The sequence below is a fragment of the Hyaena hyaena genome, unplaced genomic scaffold (genome assembly GCF_003009895.1).
Source record: "Hyaena hyaena isolate Hyena2069 unplaced genomic scaffold, ASM300989v1 scaffold_721, whole genome shotgun sequence".
Classification (NCBI taxonomy): domain Eukaryota; kingdom Metazoa; phylum Chordata; class Mammalia; order Carnivora; family Hyaenidae; genus Hyaena; species Hyaena hyaena.
In genome coordinates this window covers 556,695-579,032 of record NW_024081346.1, presented here as the reverse complement: position 1 = coordinate 579,032, position 22,338 = coordinate 556,695, and the positions used below count along the sequence as shown (strand labels likewise).

The 22,338-nt window shown below is 51.6% G+C and overlaps 1 protein-coding gene across 3 annotated transcripts in view; it reads left to right on the top strand.

Annotated features, from left to right (window-relative positions):
* Positions 1-22,338, top strand: part of SIPA1L3 (signal induced proliferation associated 1 like 3) — a 249,248-nt gene that overhangs the window by 130,928 nt on the left and 95,982 nt on the right. For all 3 annotated transcript variants that reach the window (XM_039217712.1, XM_039217715.1, XM_039217714.1), the window contains exon 3: positions 18,514-20,349. In XM_039217712.1, the coding sequence (XP_039073643.1) occupies positions 18,822-20,349 (1,528 nt within the window). In that variant the 5' untranslated portion in view covers positions 18,514-18,821. The remainder of the gene's footprint in view (positions 1-18,513; positions 20,350-22,338) is intronic.

Below are 22,338 nucleotides of genomic sequence, written 5' to 3'. Positions count from 1 at the left end.
ATGTGTTGAACACCTCACCAGCAGGGGAGTGAGCAGCGAAGAGTCTCTAAGTTTTGTGGAGTCCATGCTTCTGATGTGGGGGACAGAGCAGCAAACTATTAGATGGAGAAGCGGATTGAAGCCAAGCTTTTCTCCAAAGCCAGCACTCTTGACCAAGATTCAAGATGCTGCTGCGAAGTGGTTAGAGATACAGGCTCACATTCCAGCCTTATCTCTTCCTGGCTCTATGTGACCTTGGGCTAGTGACCTCCCCTCACAGAGCTTCAGTTTCCTTTTCTGTAAAATGAGGATCTGGGTAGGACCTCTATCAGTCAAGATTGTACTCTGCTACAAGTAACAGGAAACCAACAAGCAGTAGCTGAAATAAGGCAACAGTTTCCTCTTGTACAAAGGAATACAAGAGAGGATGGGTAGACTGCGTGGGGCCACTGGCTGGGAGAGTGGGCTCCTCTGACTCCTTGCCCTGACATCCTCAGCATGTGGCTTTCAGCCTCATGATCACAAGACGGCTACCTCACCTCCATGTATGGCAGTCACGTTCCAGGAAGGGGAAGGGTAGAAGAGCCGTGCTGGCTGAGGGCCCACCTTTCTGTTGGAAAGTAGTAGCTTTACCAGAAAATTCTTCACCCACCCCCAGCTGACTTCCCCTTAACCTCTCCTGGGGTAGAATGGGACACATAGGTAGCTGAAGCTGGAGGGGAACGTGGAAAAGCAGGCTTTTTGGAGGGGCATCCTGCTGCTTCAAATAAATTCTGGCTTCTCTCCAGGAAGGAGAGTGGGTTTGGATGTGAACAACACTGGAGTGCCTGCAGTCACCAGTATGAGACATTCAGCATCTGGAGCAGCCTCCCCGTGAGGGTAACAGTATTCTCATACTGAGGGCCTGAGTCCTCGTTCTTGTTGTCAAGAAACAACACTGCTTAGTGCTCCCTTACCTCGTCTGCACCTTGGGAGTCAAGGAGATTCCTTGCTGTAGGGCGTCCTGAGCAGCGCTTGTGAGCCTGTGAAAACCAGGCTGGGAAGGACTTTGAGGCACACCCCTCCCGTAGGAGGGCTGGGGCTGGCTTTTGTCTGGGAAATTGTCAGATTTTCTTTCTTTTCTTTTCTTTTCTTTTTTTTTTTTTTACCTTTTTTAATGTTTATTTATTTTTGAGAGAGAGAGACCAGCGTGCAAGCAGAGGAGGGGCAGAGAGAGAAGGAGACACATCCGAAGCAGGCTCCAGGCTCCAAGCTGTCAGCACAGAGCCCGGTGCGGGGCTCGAACTCCCGAACCTCACACGATCCTGACCTGAGCCCAGGTCGGACAGTTAACTGACTGAGCCACCCAGGTGTCCCCATACTTGTTAGATTTTCTTAAAGCTGAGCCCAGCCCCGGAACTGATAGTCAGCCCAAACATATTGGCCTGAAATAACTTGTTTATTCATCGCAGTCCCACTCTAGTCTGAACAGCGTGGGGGCGGGAACAGGAGGGGCATCCCACATCTCTGTGACCAGATTCGGCACAGCACCCGGTACCCTCCCGGTACCCAGGACCTCGTGCCGTGGAGCTCCGCTTCATGGGAGGAAATAGCCAAATCCTCTCTAGTTTGTCCCCGCCCATGTCAGCACTATCCCCGTTCCAGGCCATGCCACTCCTACCCCTCTCCACCCCCTACCTCCCCGCCCCCCAACACTGGGATGGCTACCAGCCTCCTAATGGGACTCTGCTGCTCATCAGGTTCATTACTTACATGGCATTCAGTTGGAGTCACTGCCTCCTAAACACCCCCAGGGCCTTTGCACCTGCTGTATCTGTTCCCCTCACCTACCAGCACCCCTTACATGAAGACTTCCTTGATCACCCACTGTGCTGTACCCTGTTCTTCCCTTCGTCAGTTTATCCTTTCCACATCCCACTTTGTGCTGACAGGTGTACTTGGTAAATGCATTCAATGCACGTGTGTCTCCCTCTCCAGCCAAAGGTCAGAGAAGTGTCCACCTCATTTACTGCTTTATTACATAGTTGGTTCTCAGGCAATATTCATCTAGTGAATGGAAACCAGTTAAGTGAATGAAAACTTACTGCTTTGATTCCTGGATTTTGAAAACACATTCATTAAAAGTAATTCGGGAGAATATAGGAAGGTACAAAGAACACATTTTCAAAACTGGTCCCAGCACCAGATACTAACCCCAATTAATATTTGAGAGTATTTTTTAAATGTTTATTTATTTTTGAGAAGGAGAGAAAGAGCACGAGCAGGGGAGAGGCAGAGAGAGAGGGAGACACAGAATCCAAACCAGCTTCAGGCTCTGAGCTGTCAGTACAGAGCCCACCATGGGACTCGAACTCACAAACTATGAGATCATGACCTGAACAAAGTTGGACACTTAACTGACTGAGCCACCCAGGTGCCCCCATTTTAAAGTATTTTTTTCAGGCTTTCTTCAATGACTGCCTCTGTACATGTAGATAAATGTTTAACGTCATAAGGTTGTGCCGTAATTTTTTTTAACCTTTCTGTTGTTGGACATTGAGGTTGGTTCCTTTTTTTTTTTTTTTTTAAATAACCAGTGCCGTAATTTTTTTCTTCATTTCCATTGTTTCTTTGGGATTAGTTCCCAGAAGTAGCGTTACAGGGTCAGAGGGTAGGAACATTTTTCTTTTTTTTCTTTTAATGTTTTATTTATTTCTAGGAGAGAGAGAGAGAGACAGTGTGAGCAGGGGAGGGTCAGAGAGAGAGGGAGTCTCAGACTGAAACAGGCTCCAGGCTCTGAGCTGGCAGTCAGCACAGAGCCCGACGCGGGGCTCGAACCCACGAACCGCGAGAGCATGACCTAAGCGGAAGTCGGACGCTTAACCGACTAAGCCACCCAGGCGCCCCGGGTAGGAACATTTTTAAAAGCTATTGCCCGATTGCCTCTAGAAAGGCTCCTTCAACTATGAACATAAGGAAGGAAGGGAGGGAGGGAGGGAGGAAGGAGAGAAAGAAAGAAAGAGAGAGAGAGAAAGAAAGAGAGAGAGAGAGAAAGCTGTCCTAGGGTGAGTGGCTGATTTCCTGGTTTCCTGGGCTCCTATGGAGCCATGGCTTTGAGCTCCTGAGGGCCCAGTGCCCCCTTCCAGCCCTCCTGCCTTGGTGTTAGCATGGGCACCCATCCCACATGCAGGCCCTGGGCAGGATGTTTGACTACCGCATTGCGCAAACAGAGCTGCAGGCCTTTGCCATCTGCCAGCTGGTCCTCGGGTCGACAAGAGGCTTTGCACCTAGTCAAGGGTCAAGACTAGAGCCTTTCTGGAGCTCAGTGTGGGGTCGCCTGCCGGGGCAGGGCTAGGATGCGTGCTCCTAAGGGCAGCTTGGCCCCACAGCCCCTGTGCCCCGTAAGGCCTCCCGCAGGGTGGGGGCAGGCCCTTGCCCCTCTGTCCCCAGTTGTCATGTGCTGAATTGTCCCCAAAGCCCTGCTGTGCGTGTAGCCCCCAATCTCCCCGCCTCCCCAGGACTAGGAGGAAGTGCACGCTCCCCCAGCATGCCCAGTGTGTTTGTGCTTGGACAGGTGAGGTGGTTCTGCTGGTTCTGGGAAGCAGAAACCTTTTTTTAAAGGAAAAAAAGTGAATTTTGAGCCAGGGGAGCAGAGAATGACTGGGCTGTGTGTGTGTGTGTGTGTGTGTACACACACAGGTCTTCAAAGAGAGTCTTATCTGTTTTTTTAAGATTACACATGTAATAGTACAATCTCATTGTTTAAAAAGAATTCGTACAGTGCAAAAGGTTTAAAATTTTGTTACTGTGACACGTCACATCACATTTGCACTGAGAAGTGTGTAAACTGTAAATACACGTATAAAGCAAGCATTCATGTCACCCCCTGATCAACAGAGAGAATTTTGCCAGCACCCCGCAAGCCTCTGTGTCCCCCGCCATCGAGCACCCCCTCCAGCCCCCAGAAGCCACTCCTTCCCCGACTTCCATGTCACCATTTCTTGCCTTCTGAAGGTTTGTTCAAAGATGAGAGTATAAGTAACATGGTTTCATTTTGCCTGTTTTTGAACTTTGTATAAACAGAATCATAAATTATGCACATTGTTCTGTGTCTGCCTCTTTTGCTCAGAATCCTGTCTGGAAGCTGCATTCTGGCTTTGATGTCAGCACATTTCTGGTACCAGAGTTCACTCCCATTGATACACAGCCTGTACAGATGCTCGTGTTTGTGCGTTTTGTTTGATGAGTATTAAAAAAACCATAATGAATCCCATACTGGTCTTATTAAGGTTTTAGTGAGTTGGTTGAAAGGACTAACTTAAGTAAATAATAGTACAGGTGGTCTGTGGGTATACAGGTGAGGCGACAGGATCATACACAGACACACACACACACACACACACACACACACACACAGTCACTCCCCTCCCTGGGGTAACTTCCAGATCTTTGCTCTACATCACCTGCAGTGTGTATATAGATACAAAATATGTAGCATAGAGATTTTTTAGCACTATTTTTTTTAATGTAAGAGAAAGTCTGCCATTCTTCTGAATTACTTTTGAATACATTCTCCTTCTTGGGGCTTCTTAGTCGATTCTCTGGTTATAGCAGCCAATTTCCGTGTAAGATTCCACTTCAGGGTGGGGGTGAGACTGGACAAGGCAGGCGTAAATCCTTCCTGGAATATGAGAAATTAGGGGCCCTAACCATGCCACACATGTCAGTGGTTCTTTTACTAGACAGACAGTTTGGGCCCTGCCTCCTAGCTTTTTTTTAGTGGTTCTTTTTTTTTTTTTTTTTTTTGTTTTTTTTTTTTTTTTTTTTTTTTTTTTAATCTTGGCCAATTCCTTAGTTTCTATCCCTTCCAGCAGTTGCTGGGAACTTGGAATATGGGAGGGAGTTAGGAGGGGCCAGGCAGAGGCCGCCTGACCTGGGACACATCGTCAGTGGTGAGTTACCGTGGGATTGTGACTCCAGGGCCAGGAATGTGCAGGGCTATGGCCACCTGTGTGTGCACACATGTGAGAGACAGACACACACACATAGAGGGACACGGACAGATGTGAACAGGGACACAAACGGGATAGCAATCCCGAGAGATGGGGTACAGAGGTAGATAGAGACAGGGACACAGAAATGGGAGACCAGTTGGCTAGTTAACTGGCTGTTGGCTTGCTGGTTGGTTGGGTAACTGGATGATTGGTTGGTTAGTTGCTTATCTGATTGACTAGCTAGTTGCTTATCTGGCCAGGTGTCTGACTGGTTGGTTTTGATTTTTCTTTTCTTTTTAATGGACTCAGAAAATACTTGTGGAGGACTCCCCTGATCCAAGCACAGCTTTGGATCTGGGGAAAGAGCAGCAAACAGTGGCTACAGACATTTGGGGGTCTTCCCCCCACGAGGGTGCTGTGAGTACAGCCGCCTAGTTGTTGTTATTGTTGTTTGTAAAATCCTGAGTAAGGATGCGTGTGTGCTTATATGCCGTTACTATGGGGAGTGCACCTTTGGGGGGTCGGCTTGGGCTCCCGTGGCTGTGCGGCAGGAGGTGGCCTGCTAATCCTCTCTGGTGTGTGGGGGGGGCCAGGATTTGATCCCAAGATGAGCCTCATTGCTGTCTGAAAACCACTCAAGAAAGGAGAGCAGGCATTTATTGAGGCCCGTCCTGCTCACTCTCCCTGCTTTTTGGAGATGACCGTGGTTATGGTGGCTGTAGTCACCCAGGGGGTTCCAGCCCCACCTCTGCCTTTTACCTCAGTGGGTGATCTGGAACAGGTAACTTGCCCCCACTGAGTCTCCGTGTTCCCTTCAGCAGATTGGGGAGAACAGCAGGGCCCTCCCCCCGGGGTGCTGCGTGGGCTGAGAGGGGCCACCACCGTGACATGTAGCTTTGGGAACTGGACACTGGAGCAGGCCTCCAGTCTCGGCTCCTGATGGCAGAAGTGCCCATTTTTGCTCTTTCCTTTGACGACTGGTCTTTCATGCAGAGTGGTCCTGAGAGGTCACAGGGCAGACCCTGGAGTCAGCCAGACCCAGGTCCAGACCCCTGTTCCTCCTCTCATTCTCTTTGTGATCTTGGGCAAGCACTGTCTCCTCTCAAAGCTCAGTTTCCCAATTTTGAAATGGCGGTCACGAGAGCACTGCCTCAGTGGACCATTAGGAGACGAGTTCAGTGCTTTGTGGCAGGTGCTCCACGCCGGCTGGGGACTGACCCTCAGCAGCCCCCACGGTCGGGGCAGGTAAAGTGATTACTGCTGGCAGATGGCGCCCCCCTGGACAGCAAGGTTCACTCCCCTCCCCTCCCCTGACAGGGAGCCTTTCTGTTTCTGTCTAACCCCCCCTCTCAAATCTCCTCAGGTAAGAAGCAGAGCCTGAGATGCCCCCGGCTGGCCCCCTAAGAGCAAGATGGAAAGAGCAGGGCTTTAACAGATGTTCTCTGACAAGGATTCCCTGGCTGTATTTAATCAAGATTGTCAAATATTGATTTAATCTCTGAGCCCAACAGATGTGATCTTAGCAGGTTTCGGGGGCAATTAGCTGGGATTAGTTCGCAAGTCAGGCTCCATGCTGACAAGACACCATCTTCTAAAGAAGGCTCAGCCTGGTCACAGGAGTGAGCCCACTGGGGGACATACTAAACATTTAACCACCACCCCAACCTGGGCAGCGACAGCTGTGGGAGCGGACCCTGAAGCATCGCCCCACACAGTGATGGGGGGACCCTCGGGGCTCTAGGCAGCAGCTGTTTACCAGAAAGCTTCAGAATCATAATAAATGTCACGGCTACACCAGTGCATGTGGCTTGTCAACGGGCCTGGCTAGACCCAGTGGGATCCCTGTAGGCACGTCCGGCCACTCGGAGCAGTGGTTGTCCCCCTGCTTAAGTCTCCCCAGAAGGTCTTCCCCGACCCCAAGCCCCGCATCCAGCCTGCAGCCAGAGCAGCTCTGTCACGTCATCTCAGAGCACACGCTTGGCTGCAGCTCCTGGCCGGGCCTGGTGTTCGTGCCTGGTGCTCATGCCCATGCTCCAGGGGGCATCCTTTTCTAACTTCGCATTTCAGAGTCTCATTTGAAGTGAGTAGGACGATGCCCAGAATTGGAACAAGATGTTTAATCCACATGCCTTCAGGGGAGGTGGTGACGCCCTTGCCTAACCCACCCGACCCCACAGGGACTCAGAAGGGGTACCTCCCCCACGAGTCTGGCTCCGGGCCCCCAGGAAGGAGGGGCTTGCCTAGCTTCTTGTTCAAGGCAGGCCACCCCAGGCTACCCGGCTCCTGAGCCCAGAGCAGCCAGGGCCCCTGCCAAGGCCACATGTGGTTCTGTTTGAACCAAACAGATTTTCTTTTTATTGTTCTTAAGTAAACTGTTAACAGCTAATACTTGTATATCCCCGCGTGCCAGGGATATTCTGTCTCTACGTTCATTAACTCGTAACTTCCCTAAGAGTTAAGTCCTATTATTATCTCCGTTTTACAGATGGGAAAACTGAGATGTAGAGAGGCTAAGTGGTGTGCCCAAGGTCTAGGTAATTAAGTGACAGAGCTGGGAATTGAACCTGAGTAGTCTTTGCTTCTAACCACTAAGCTACAGCCGCCATATTAGGAAATCTCCCAAGATCTGATAATAAGTAAGGAAAGCAACTGAAGGCTGTTTATTTTTTTAATTCATCTCTCTATATAAGCATGTAATTATACAAGCATTCAACCTACATCACTTCAACCGTTCTAGTTAGCAAACTAAAACAAAGAAGGTGACATTGTAGTTTAAGGATTTAAGTACAGCCTCTGTTTCAGCAAAGGGGCATGTGGACACAAGATGGGGTGCCCCTTCCTTCCCTCAGTGGGTCTGGGTGCGAGCAGCTTGCAGGACAAGGAGGAATCTCCACTGAGAGTTTTCAGACTCATGGGCCCTGGAGGCAAGGCTGACGCGGGGCTGGGGCTCAACTGTGGAGGTGGTACCTCTCTATCTGTTCTGACTCTGCATCCTGTACGGTCCTGGCTTTTCGGGGCGTGGCTTTCCCCCTGCCCATGTTTCTCCTCACATGCTCGCTTCCAAAACTGGAAATTTAAAGCCTGAGCCAATCGTACCCCGTGCACTTGTGAGCCTTTCCTTGTAGACACAGAGAAAAAGGTCTGGAAGAAAGCATGCAAACCTCTCTCCGGAATGTGGGTTCGGGACAGGGCCTCTTAGGGGAGCCTGAAGAAAGCCTTGACTTACGTGTTTGTACGAATTCAAGCACAGGCACGTAGAATTTTTTAAAAAGTTATCCTTTTATCTCCACGCTGGTTTTACTCCTTAAAAGTAACCACTGTTAACAGTTTGGTGGGTGCCCCCCTAGGTCCTTTCCTTTATATACATTTATGTTCTCTCTCTCTCTGTAATGAAATCCACCCCCTTTTGTTTAAGCCCTATTATTTTGTTTGGTTTTATTCTGCAATTTGCCTCTTTCTCTCCACCAAGTACACAATAGAGAAGAAACTCTGAAGCTAGATTGCCTGGGTTCAAATCCCAGTGAAACTGCTTTCCTGCTGAGTAATCTTGGGCAGGTTACTCAACCTCTCTGGACTCAGTTGCATTGGCTCTAAAATAAGGATGGTGTGGGGCGCTTGGGTGGCTCAGTAAGTTTAGCATCTGACTTCGGCTCAGGTCATGATCTCGCAGTTCTTGGGTTCAAGCCCTGCTGTGGGCTCTGTGCTGACAGCTCAGAACCTGGAGCCTGCTTCAGATTCTGTGTCTCCCTCTTTCTCTGCCCCTCTCCCACTTGCACCCTGCCGCTCTCTCTCACAAAAATAAACATTTAAAATTTTTTCTTTTAATGAGGATGGTGACAGCCCCTCCCTCACAGGGTTTCATGAGGATTAAAGGAGTTAATGTGTGTAAAGCACGTAGCCTGGTACACGGTGAGCACTCCTCTAAGCATGTACGAACTATACTCATTCACTCTGGGCCAAGTGGGCATCTTGCAGCACGCAGGACACCTGGCGCTACCTCTGCTTCACTATTTATTACAGCTGCATTGTGTCCTGGAGTTGGGCCACCCAGGAGCCTTTAACCCATCCGCTGCCGATGGGCTTTTAGGCTGCTCCCACCTCTTCCATATTACAGCAGTGTGGTGGACGGGCTTTTAGGCTGCTCCCACCTCTTCCATATTACAGCAGTGTGGTGGTGTGAATACCCCTGCAGTGAAACCACCGTGCACCTGTCTTCCGGCATGCACTGGTGTGAATATCTGAGGCACAGATTCCTAGAAATGAATTGCTGGATTAAAATAAAATAGTGTGTTGGGGCACCCGGGTGGCTCAGTCAGTTAAGTGTCAGACTTCGGCTCAGGTCATGATTTCGTAGTTTGTGAGTTCAAACCCCGCATCAGGCTCTGTGCTGACAGCTTGGAACCTGGAGTCCACTTCAGATTCAGTGTCTCCCTCTCTCTCTGCCCCTCCTGTGCTCACGCTTTGTCTCTCTGTCTATCAAAACTAAAGAAACATTTAAAAAAAATTTTTTTAATAAAATGTGCACACCTAAAACTTCAGCTCATAATTACAATTCATCCCCTTATTCTCTCAAAGAAGGGGGAGAATCTCTTTTGATTTACACACATTCGAAGGGAACAGGCCTGTCAGGAACTCAGACTCTGGGGACCCCCGCTAGTTTGAGTGTAATGACTGTAAGATTTAAATTAGAAACATCAATTCTCTGGGTTCTTTGACCTTAAATAGGAAAGTGCAAGTTTTCACGGTGTGAAAAAAAGTTAAAAAATACGTATTTGGTGTTCTGTCTCCAGTTCCTGGCCCCTAGAGCTTCTAAAACCCTTGGAATTTTCTGAGTGGTTTGGGTAATAGGGGCCTCTTTTGTTCTTTAGAATAAGCCCCTTTCAACCATACCTGAGTTTATGCTAATGAGGTGGTTCTTGGTGGACTCCTAGATAGCTTCTGGATGGGGGCTGGTTGCCAGGGAAACCAACCTTGTGATTTGAGGGTTGGAATGTTCAGCCCCACCCCCCTGACCTCTGGGGAGGGGAGAGGGGGGAAGGGCTGGAGATTGCATCAGTTCCCGATGATCAAGTGATTTAATCAATTGTGCCCACAGGGCGCAGCCTCCATGAAACCCTAAACAAGAGTTCAGAGAGCTTCTAGGTTGGTGAGCGCATCCACAGGCCGGGAGGGTGGTGCACCCCAAATTCCATGGCAACAGAGGCTCCTGCACTCGAGACCCTTTGGGACTTCTTGAATATCCCTTCGTGTGACTGTTCATTTCTGTCTTTTATAATAAACCAGTAAGAGTAAGTAAAGTGTTACAGTTCTGTGAGCTGTTAGAGCAGAACCTGAGGAGGGGGTTGTGGGAGCCCCAGTTTGTAACCAAGTCAGTCAGACATGTGGGTAACCTAGGGATCCCCCCCCCACTGGTGATTAGCATCTGAAGTGGGGGGGCAGTCTGGTGGAATTGACCCCTTAACCTGTGGGGTCTGTGCTAACTCCAGATAGTTAGTGTCAGGGTTGAATTAAATTGTAGGACACCCACGGGGTCTGCAGAGAACTGGAGAGTTGGTTGGTGCGGAAGAGCCACACATCTGGTGTCAGAAGCACCAAGAGTAAAAAACAGATCAGAGTAGTACCTGGGGCTCTGGAGGGTGGTGGCTGCTGATGGAGCAGTCCCTGCCTCAAGGCTTCCTAATGAGACGTGGAGAAGTTCCATCCCATCCTTTTTGTTTGCTCGGGGGAGCTCCACAGTGGGCCTGTGCATGCTTAGGTTTCCATTAAAGTGGAGGAAGACCTGGAGGGAGAAAACAGATTCTTAACCTGAAGTCTCCTGAGCTGTTGCTGACTTTCTAGAGTTTTTGTCCTTATGAATTGGTTTTGAAGATAATTTGCATCATTTATGTATCCACACAACACGCTCATTTGGGCCGCCATGTCTTTTATTTAGAGCACTGTGGCAAAGGTGTGGGAGCCAAACTGACAAGGTTTGGGGCCTCGCTGCCCCACCTGCCTACCAGCTGTGCAACTCAGCCACGTGACCTTTGTTTGCCTCATCTGTAAAATGGGCATGCTAGAAGTCTCTGCTTTGTAAAGTTATCACAACACCTGTTAATGCACGCCAAGTATGTGTTAACCTTACTCTTACTACTGTCACCACTACATCATCGTCCCTACCCTGCCTGTGCATCAAGAACCCATGTGGCAGACCTAGCCCACTGCAGACTCGGAGCTGCTCAGAGTCTGAAGGAGGACCAAAGGTACTCAGAGGCTTCAAGATCCAGTGGGCTAACTCCGATAGTCCTGGGTATGTACAGACTCTGGGAACTAAGTACAGGGAAGATGGGGAGGATTGTGTCTGTGGAATGGTAGGAAGCTAGGTAAAAAAAAAAGACAGGGTAGGCTAGCAGCACTGGGAGTCAAGACGTGTGCACAAGGCTTCCCAGAGCAGCGGTCCCCTGAAATACCCACCGCAGTGGTCACCAGTGCCCTTCAGACCAAAAATCACATCATACATGACCGTCTCAGCATCCCACACCGCAGACCACCTGCCCCCTAGACCACACCCACTGCTGGGACCACACCTGCTCTCCTGCTTGCCGGCTGCATTCGCAGCAGATCAGGGCTTGGTGTCAGCGCTCCTTTCCTTGCTCTCTGCTCCTTCCCCGGTTCTCAGCGCTGGCTGCGTAGGAGAATCAGCTGCAGAGCTTTTAGGAGGCTCTCAGGCCTGGTCCCCACCCCAGACCAGCTGATTCAGACTCTCTAGGGGTGGAGTGTGGACACCTATATTTTTACAAAGCTCCTCTGGTGCCTCTAATGGACAGTGGGGGTGAGCACTGGTGTCTTGACAAGCCCACAGGGCCTTATGCACTGGCCACTCCCAGCTTTCCCGCCCGTGCATGTCAGCATCGCTCATCAGCATACCCCTCTCTTCCGGTCAGATGGCACCCCACCACAAGCCCTCCTGTTGGGAGTAGCCCCCAGCCCCACCCTGTCACAACGTTGTGTTCCTTTAAACTGCTGACCACCCTTTGAAGTTAACTTGTTTTCTGTCTTTGTTTACTTCTCTGGCTTCCCTCTCCTGGAAGTAAGTTCATGAGAGGCGGGTGTGTGGTCCTGCTCAGGGCTGTATCTTCTTCAGCACCTACAACAGTAGCACATAGTAGGTGCTTGAGAAGCGTGTTGAATAAATGAATGCATGTTAGGTACTTGGTGTTTGCGAAATGAATGAATGAGTTATGCATGCCTGGTCAGTGTCTGAATGAGGATATTTATTCTTTAGTGGATATTCTTTAGTGGATATTTCTTAATGACCTACTGTGTGTCCGGCCTGTGCTGGAGAGGCAGGCAGTAATACTCTCCCATTTCAGTGTCTCACAAACCTTACGTACAGCAAACATTTAATACACACTGAGGCAGGTAACCCCAAAGAGAAATGCTCTGTAAGAGTGCTCTGAGCACTCAGGTTGGGGATTGAACAAAGTTCGTGAGAAGGAAAAGTTATGTGGAACAAGTGATATTTGTCCTGAGTCTTGAGAAAGAACTATCTAGGTAAGGGAAAGGGCAACGGGAATGGCACGTGCAAAGGCCCAGAGGCCTCTGCCAGAGGCCTATGGCAGAGAAGCCATAGGTAAGTGGAACTGAAAGACCCTGTGGCTGGGGCTCCCAGAGCAAGGAGAAGAGGAAAGGAGCCTTGGGGGCTGAGGTGAGGATTTTGAATTTTATCCTAAGATTTGAATTTATACTAAGATTGAAATATAAATATGAGTCCTGAGATTGCTCTGCCTGCTGCGTGGGAAAGGGCACCTACAGGAGCAGGAGCGGAAGAAGAGGTAACGGTGAGGCTATGGTCTGCAGTCTCCCAGCTCAGACCAGGGTGAGAGAGCTGCCATGGGAGAGTCAGCAGGGCACGGAGTAATGGATTGAGAATGTGAAGGGAGTTCCCAGCTGGAGGCCTTGGATGGAAGGAGGTGCCTTCCCCTGAGATGTGGAAGAAGCAGATAGCATCCCTGCTCTGACAGATACTCTGCCGCACCGCTCTGTCGACACCAGTCTTCCGTGTGTGACTTGATTTGACCAGTGAGAGGTGAGAGAAGTGATATGTGTCATTCCTGAGCAGGAACTCTTGCATAGTTCAGCCATGCCCCTTACCCGTGAAACTGGCCGGCTCTCATGTAACTGCTGCTCTGTCAACTGGGAGTAGAGCTGGCATGAGAAGGCCCTTGGCCCGCCCATGTTGGACATGCAGTATGAACAAGAAACAAACCTCCGTTGGGCAAACCCCTAGAAGATGGGGTTCTCTGTTACTATGGCATAACCTAGCCTACTCTGACTGTTCTGAGAAGGAACGAGTTTTGTGGATGGGGAAAGATCAAGGGTTCGTGTTGGGAATGTTCAGTTTGCAGTGCATGTGACATATATATGTGGTGATGTCAAGTAAGCAGGTGGCTACCCAAGTCTAGAGCAGTTGGATCTGGAGATATTTTGCCCCACGTCACCAGTGAGGAAACAGAGAATTGGAAGTCCAGGACTTTGCCCACTGGGCAACCAGAAGGGCTCGTGCTTGAACTTAGGACTGCCTGACTTGAGGGATGAAGCTTCTGGATCAGTCCCAACTCTGCCACCTCGTGGCCACCTGGCCTTGGGCACATTACTTAATCTGTTCACTTCAGTTTCCTTATGTTAAGATGGAGATAATATCTACTTCATAGGGTTGTGGTATTAAGAGAGATAACAAATGTATAGTGCTTAGTGAAGGATCTGGACTCTAGAAAGGTCACATTCGTGGTAGCTCCCAGATCTGCCCCCTTAACTTTCAGCCCCTTTCACAAATGATTCTTCTTTCTTCCCTCATGGTCACAAGATGCTTGCAGTGATTCCATCCCTCATATCCTCTCAGACTCCTGGTGAGAGGGTAAAGCACAGCCTTCAGCCCTCGGACTCTTGGCAACCATGTCGCTGGGTCTCACTGGTTTTGATCAGGTTACATGGTCAAGAAGGAGCCCCTCCTCTAGTCCATCGGGTGGGAGTCAGAGAACGCAGGTTCCCAAAGGGAAGTCTGGGCTGTTTTTGGAAAATGGGTTTTCTGGGGAAACAAACCAAGTGTCTACCACTGGAGAGCTTGTGTTTTTCCCTTCTGCTCTGCCCTGGGAGGTTCCGTAGACATTGTGGCTCCTTCACAGAAGAGCAAGGCCCTTCAGAGCCAAAGCATTGAGGCCACTTGTCTGTTGTTCCAGCCTCCAAGTTTTAGGAGCTTGATAAGGGAAGCACCCTCTCAGCTTAGACTTCCCCAGCTTCACAAGTGACAGTCTGGGAGCATTTACACAGATTCACTGTTAGCTGCCTGCTCTTCCAACAGACCATGACATTTTTAGGGAGCCAGCATGGCCCCTAAAAAAGCCAGAGGTAAGTCCTCACTGGCCCATGGGCAATCAGGATGATCCCAGATTCTTGGCTTTCCCCACTTTCCTTGCTCCTAGAATGGCCATATGTGACCACATTCTGGCCAATTAGACATATAAGAAAGTCTCTGGAGGTAGGAGGAATGTTCTGGCAAACATTCTCCTTCCTGATGAGGGTCAGATGGGTAAGAAGAACAGTCTTCCATCATCCCTTGCTTACCCCTTGCCCATGGTTCAGTAAGAAGTGTGGGTGTGGCTGCCAGCTTGCCACTCTGAGGTCAAAAGCCAAAGATGTAAGCACACTGAAGGAAAGCAGGATTTGATGGGGTAGAGGAAGAGAAAGTGCCTGGCATCATTCCAGTGTACCAAGAGTGGAGCCGCCATATCGGGCCTGTCACATGAGATAACGAAGTATCTTCCTTGCCCGAGCCACCACTGGATGGTATTCTGTTACTTGCAGCCAAATGCATCCCTACCCGACTCTTCCACTGCCACGTGCTTCTCGTCATGCTGCCGTCCCCAGCTGCCGTCCTTGTACACAGCAGTGGGTATTAATCAAGGTCCTCCCATGCCAGCAGCAGAAGCCACGGTTGACAATCTTGGGCAGAAGCAGAATTTATTAGGGGCTTACAGATCACCAGGAGGCCAGAGGATAGGCATAGAAAACAGGCAGGAACCAAGGAGTACTGGAGAGAAGGAACTTGTGCAGACAGGTGCAGAAGAGAACGCTCCGCCGCCGAGCCCGCCCCTGGCTGTGCTTCTGTGATTGTGGGGAGGGAGAAGATACATGAAGGAAGGAGCCGTAGCAATAGTAGTGGCCAGGAGATAGGTGGTCTTCTCCCCCCTCTCCAGACTGAGTCACGGTGTCAGTAACCAGTCCGAGGCGTACCACGAGCCGAACCCAGACAGTCTGGCCCTCATAACGGGCGTTCCCTATCAGAAAGATGAGCATATTCTTAGGAGGGGAGAGCTTGACATCAGGCAGCTGGAAAGGGACCGGTGTGCACCAGTCCCTGAATCCCAGAGAGGCTGCGGGTATCACTCAGCCTTCCGAGCATCACCGGGAGACTCGGCTACACCTGCTCCAGCTAGAAAGACACCAGGGCCTCAGGAACATCTGTGTGTTTTCACAGGAGGGAGCAAAAACAGATTGGGGGTTTCTGACTGAGCTGGAAACAAAATGCCATCAGCAAAGCCCATCTGTCAGGAGGTGGTTGCATAAGCAGGTCAGGGTCACGTCTGGGCCACTGGTTTTCCCAGCCAACCCGAATGTGGCCTCAAAGGACTAATCTGCCATGCTCTGCCAGGCTGACCCAGGGGTGAGGCTGCGCTGCCAAGCACAAGAAGTGCCCCTGGCTAGGGGCACCTGGGTCGGTAGGTTAAGCATTCAGCTCTTGATTGCGGCTCAGGTCATGATCTCTCAGTTCATGAGTTCAAGCCCTTCATTGGGATCTTACACTGACAGTGCAGAGCCTGCTTGGGCTTCTCTCTCTCTCTCTGCCCCTCCCCTGCTTTCAGGTGCTCTCTCTCAAGATAAGTAATCTTCAAAAAAAAAGTGCCCCTACCAACCCAGGGAGGGGGCTGGGAGTGGGGGTAAAACGATCTAGTTCCCCTTCCCAGAGACAATCACAGTTTCTTGAAAATTCTTATAGAGATCTTCTCTGCATGATAGTTTGTTGTTGTTGCTGCTGTTATTTTTGTTTTTCAAACTGGGAGAAATTGCACACAATTCAAGATTTCTGGTTTCTGGATTTAAAGATCCAGTGATCCAGGGGTGCCTGGATGGCTCAGTCAGGTAAGCATCCAACTTTGGCTCAGGTCCTGATCTCACCATTCCCAAGTTCAAGCCCCACGTTGCACTGGGCTCTGCAGACAGCTCAGAGCCTGGAGCCTGTTTCAGATTCTGTGTCTCCTTCACTCTCTCTGCCCCTCCCCCAACCTCCCCCACCCCTTTCTCTCTCTCAGAAATAAACATTTAAAAAAATTTTAAAAATCCAGTGATCTGGCATCCACATTCCTGCAAAGCTTGGTCCCCATAGCTGAGGCCCACCTGCCTCTTTAGAAGACACCTGTGCTCTCCAGCTTACCCAGCCTCACCTGGCCTTGCTCCCATCTCCCATAACCAACCCAACTCTGGGGCTTTCCACCTCCCTCCCCCTTCTCTGCCCGCCCCCCCCCCCCCCCCCCCGCCGTGTGCCTCCTTGCAACATAGTCAGGAATCAGGTATGCTCCATTGGGGGCTAAGAAGAGGGGTAAACTCTTGCTCCTGACTCTTCCCCCCACCCCTTCTGGTTCTCACTTTCTCAGGTGCTACAGGCTTGCCCCTCTTGCTTCATGAATAATCTGCTTCATGTTTCCTCCTAGGTCTCTGCCAACTCACTCCATACCTCTGGGAATGGGTTAGGAAGTGCCCTGTGCACGCGTGTGCGCGCGCACTCACACACACACACACACACACACACAGCCTTCCCTTCCTCAGAAAGCACTGCTGTTGTTGGTAGGCTTCCCTTCATGAATGGTTAGGAAGTGCCCTGTGCACGCGTGTGCGCGCGCACTCACACACACACACACACACACACACACACACACACACACACAGCCTTCCCTTCCTCAGAAAGCACCGCTGTTGTTGGTAGGCTTCCCTTCGTAGGGAAGGCTTCACTGAAGAGTTGACATGCAAGGGAGCCAGCCTGTGAAGAACCAGGGAAGGATGTCCAGATGTCCTGGGTAGGGTCTGATATGTCAACACAACAGAAGAGAGGGCCAGTGTGATGGGATCTAAATCAGGGATGGGGAGAGGCATCGGGGAGGCTGGCAGGGACCAGAGCCTGTGGGGCTTGTGGGCGAGCAGATGAATTTGGATTTTACTCTAATTCAGTAAGGAGCCCCTGGGGAGATTTCGGCAAAGAAGTGACAGGAGCTGATTTACTGGCTCATGGTATCTATTAATCACGTAGTGTTCCAGAGACTTCCCCTCCCCCAAACCTACCAGTGCTCGTGGTGACTCATCTGTCATTTCTGGTCAGGTAGACAGCAGGACAGATAGACAGAAGTCCAGCCTCTACCTGCAGTACTCACAGCGGATGGAGGAATGTGTTTAATGACACCACAAGGGACAAGTCAGCCAGATCCTGAAAGTGGGGAACTCCACGGGTTGCATGACCTCATTCCTTCCACAAGTAAATAGCGTCAAAATAAAGGTGATGGGGGTGCGGGAGACAGTATAGAAGAGACTTAAGAACTATTATCTGCTAAATTAGGGTAGGGATCTTGTTTGGATCCTGCTTTAAACAAACCAACTCTAAAAGACACCTTTCAGACACTGGGGGAAATGCAGTATAGATACGAGGTATTACGTGATACTAAAGAATTCTTGTTAATCTAGATGGGTGTGATGAGAGTAGTTTGGCTAATTTTCTAAAGACTTAACTACTAGGGGTGGCTCAGTCAGTTAAGCATCCAACTCTTGATTTTGACTCAGGTCATGATCTCACGGTGAGATCAAGCCCCTCATCAGGCTCTGCACTGACAGAGCAGAGCCTGCTTAGGATTCTGTCTCCCTCTCTCTTTGCCCCTCCCTGGTTTGCAAGCAAGTGTGATGCTCACTCTCTCTCTCTCAAAATAAATAAACATTTTAAAAAATAAGATAGAGACTTTAACTGTTAGATATAGAAGTTTAAATATTTATAGGTGATATTAGCTGATACCTGGGACATACTCTAAAATATGTCCAAAAAAAAGTATAGGAGTCGGTGGGTAGATGAAACAGGAATGAGAATAGTTAGTGGTTGTTGAAGCTTGGTCGGGTGCTCAGTACGCTCTTCTGCTTTGGGTATATTTTTAAAAATATTTTGCTTATTTTGAGAGAGAGAGAGCGTGTGCACACAAGTTGGGGAGGGGCAGAGAGTGGGGAGAGTGAGAATCTTTAGCAGGCTTTGCCCTGTCAGCGCAGAGCCGAATGTGGGGCTCAAACTCACCAACCATGAGATCATGACCTGAGCTGAAATCAAGAGTCAGACGCCTAACCGACTGAGCCCCCCAAGCACCACTGCTTCGGGTATGTTTGAAAATTTCTCTAATGAAAAGGTTTTTTAGAGTATAAAGCTCTGTCACACAAAAAAGTCTTTCTCTGGGAACAGTAACATCACATCTCACCTTTGTGTTCTCTCCTTTTTCAGCATGGTAGGGAAGATAGCCCTGCAGCCTGCCGGCCCTCGCCCACATCTACTGCTTGCTCTGTCCTGCTGAGCTGTTCAGTCTGGAGACCTTAGGACAGCACCTGCCTCCCGAGGTTGTCCAGGCTCAGTTGTCCACAGCGATGGTGGAGAACTGGACTCCACAGGCTCACAACCTTCCGGTCAGGTTTCAGGGGCCAGCATCCTTCATCCTGGGACTGGCGGCCCTGAACAATGGCTGAGGGCCAGGGGACCCCATAAAGTTACTCGGCAGCTCACGGGAGCCAGCAGCACTCCAGTGCGTGTGGACTATGACCACCTATCGGCCCATTCCCAATGATGGTGTGGATCTGGCAGCCAGTTGTGGGGCCAGGGGGGCCGATGTCCTCCCCGGGCCGCACACGGGGGACTATGCTCCCATGGGATTCTGGGTCCAGAACGGCGGCATGCCCCAGCCGGTTGGTGAGAGCCCAGTCAGCGCCACCACCCGCCCCAGTCCCACCACCCCTGCAGTGCCCAAGATGGGTGTGCGCGCAAGAGTGGCCGACTGGCCGCCCAAGCGGGACGCTCTGAGAGAGCAGAACAACCCAAGCCCCTCACAGGACGCAGATGGCACGAAGGCCACAAAGGTGGCCCATTCCGTGAGGAGCGTACAGAACGGACAGCCCCCCGTCAGCACCCCGGCTTCCTCGGGGCCCAAAGCCTTCCACAGACTCTCCAGGAGAAGGTCCAAAGATGTGGAATTCCAGGACGGATGGCCCCGGTCCCCCGGTAGGGCCTTCCTCCCCCTGCGGCACCGCAGCAGCAGCGAGATCACCCTCAGCGAATGTGACGCGGAGGACACGGGGGAGCCGCGGGGGCCCCGGCACACAGGGGCCCTGCCCCTCTTCCGGGAGTACGGGAGCACGTCCTCCATCGACGTGCAGGGCGTGCCCGAGCAGAGCTTCTTTGACATTCTCAACGAGTTCCGCAGCGAACAGCCGGAGGCCGCGGGCCCCCAGCACCTCCGCGAGCTGCTGCAGGTCGACCCCGGGCCCCACGTCCCGGGGGGCGGCGGGGGCGGCGCCAAGGGGGACGCCCGCAACGGGCATCCCTCCAAGGACGGCCTCCTGGGGCTCCAGCCAGCCAAGGAGAAGGAGAAGGCCCGGAAGAAGCCGGCGCGCGGCCTGGGCGGCGGGGACGCGGCCGACTCGTCCATCTTCCGGAAGCTGAGGAGCGGGAAGGCGGACGGCGAGGGGGGCCGGGCCCCGGGGGAGGCCGAGGAGGGCCGGAGCCCCCCGGAGGCCAGCCGCCCGTGGGTCTGCCAGAAGAGCTTCGCCCACTTTGACGTGCAGAGCATGCTGTTCGACCTCAACGAGGCGGCCGCCAACAGGGTGGCCACGGCGCAGCGGCGCAACACCACCACGGGCGCCTCGGCCGCCTCCGCCACGGCGGCCCTCTCGGCGTCGCGGGCCCACGGCCTGGGCGGCCTGGACGCCGCCTTCCCCAGCACCGAGGACCTGAACTGCAAGGAGAACCTGGAGCAGGACCTGGGCGACGACAACAGCAACGACCTGCTGCTCAGCTGCCCGCACTTCCGCAACGAGATCGGCGGCGAGTGCGAGCGCAACGTGAGCTTCTCGCGGGCGGCGGCGGCGGGCTCCCCGGGCGGCGGCGGCGGCGGCGGCGGCGAGGGCCGCCCGGCCGAGCCCGCCCTCAGCGCGCACCGCACCAACGCCAGCATCTCGGTGCTGGAGGTGCCCAAGGAGCAGCAGAGGACGCAGAGCCGCCCGCGGCAGTACAGCATCGAGCACGTGGACCTGGGCGCCCGCTACTACCAGGACCACTTCGTGGGCCGAGGTGACTCGGCGGCGGCGGCGGCGGGCGGGCGGGCGGGCTGCAGCTTGTCCCTGGGACCCCCGCCGCTTGGGCATTCTCTGTGTGCGGGGGGCCCCTCCGCCCTCCTGCCCCCTCAGGTTGCAGCATGCGTGGAGACCTGCCTCGGACAGAGGGGGTGAGGTGCAGGGAGCGGAGCCGCATCTGGCGCTTAGCTGGCCGCCTCACACGGGTCAGCACGCCGGAGCCTTGAGCCGCGCTGGGTTCAGCTAGGTGTCAGGCACTCTCTAGAGCCTGAGGATCCAGTATCGACTAGCGTGAAATCAAGATCTTGTCTTCCTAGCACTGAAAGAGGGGGTAAAGATAAGAAACATGTGATTGATGTGCAAAATACATACGTAAGGCAGTGTAAGGTGGCAAGCACAATGGAGAAGTATAAAGTAAGGGAGAGGGAAATAGTGTCAAGGTCAGAGGCTTCATTTTCAATAGGGAATGGTTGGGAGCACCTGCTAGGTAGCTTGAGTACTGAGCTCAAGGAAAGAACTGTGTGGGGATTGAGCACAGGGGTCCTGCACAGGGAACAGCAACTTCAATAGTCCTGAAACACTAAAGGAGGAGGAAGGCGGCCGGTGTTGCTGGGACGGAGTGACTGAGAGAATGAGGAAGGTGATTGGGGCAGATAGCATGGGACTTTGTGAGTCATGGGGAGGACTTTCACCTTTACCCTGAGGGAGATGGAGCCACAAGAGAGTTCTGAGCAGCACAGGGCCCTGAACTGACTCAGGTATTCATGGCCTCCTCCTGGGGGACACATGCTGGGAAACCAGGGAGGAGGCGGCTGCAGGAGTCCAGGCAGGAGATGATGATGGACAAGCCCAGGTTGGGAGCCCATGAGTGCAGGACAAAGCAGGCAGTTTCCGGATCCCCTCTGAAGGTGGAGCTGTTGATGTTTAGAAGGCGTTAACACCAGGGAAAGATGGACTTCCTACATCATTAGGTTCATTGGTGCTGGTGGGACAATTCGAGGAGCAGAGACCACAAACCCAGGCAGCTACAGGTGCTGGGCAGGGACGGGGCAAAGGGCAGCTCCTGCTCAGCTCCAGGAAACAGGCAAACCCAGTGTTTCAGATTTTTCAAGATTCTCCTCAAGTGAAGCTTTTCTTTAATGTAGATTCTCCTAATTTTTAAAAAAAAATTTTAATGTTTTTTATTTATTTTTGAGAATCAGAGAGAGACAGCGCAAGCAGGGGAGGGTCAGAGAGAGAGGGAGACACAGAATCCGAAGCAGGCTCCAGGCTCTGAGCTAGCTGTCAGTACAGAGCCTGATGCGGGGCTTGAACCCACAAACTGTGTGATCATGATCTGAGCCAAAGTCGGACGCTAAACCGACTGAGCCACCTAGGCGCCCCTCTCGTAATTTTTAAAAGCTGGTAACTGTATTGATTTAGAATTGCTCATAACTGCCAGTGACTGACTTTAACTACATAGAAGTTTATTTCTATGATATGAAGAAATCTGGAGGTCAGCAGCTTAGGGCTGGTATGGTTACTCCTTGGTATCAGTGGAATGCCATCCTTAGTGCATGACCTCCAGTCCTCACGGTGGTCTCCTGGTCCAACATGGCTGCTGCAGCTCCAGCTGTCATATCCATATTTCCAGGCAAAGAGAAAGACGAAAGGCTAAGGGCAAAACGGCAGATCTCCTGTCAAGTCATTTCCCTTTAAAGAGCTTTCTCAGAAGCCCTAGCTAGCCACTGCTGCTTATTGACCACTACTATCTATAAGGCAGCCTAGGAAATACAGGCTTTCAGCTAGACAAATCCCCTTTTCCTCTCCTAAGAATAGAGAGTGTTTCTTAAAAAGGAGAAAGGGCAGAATAGAATGGCTAGGCAGCTAGTATTCTACAGCAACTAGTTAAAAATTTTTTTTCAATCAGTGTCCTAGTCAAACCTAACAAATTTCAACTAAGTGATTCCACAGGGCTCAGAGTGTGTGCAGGCCCGGGAGCTCCAGC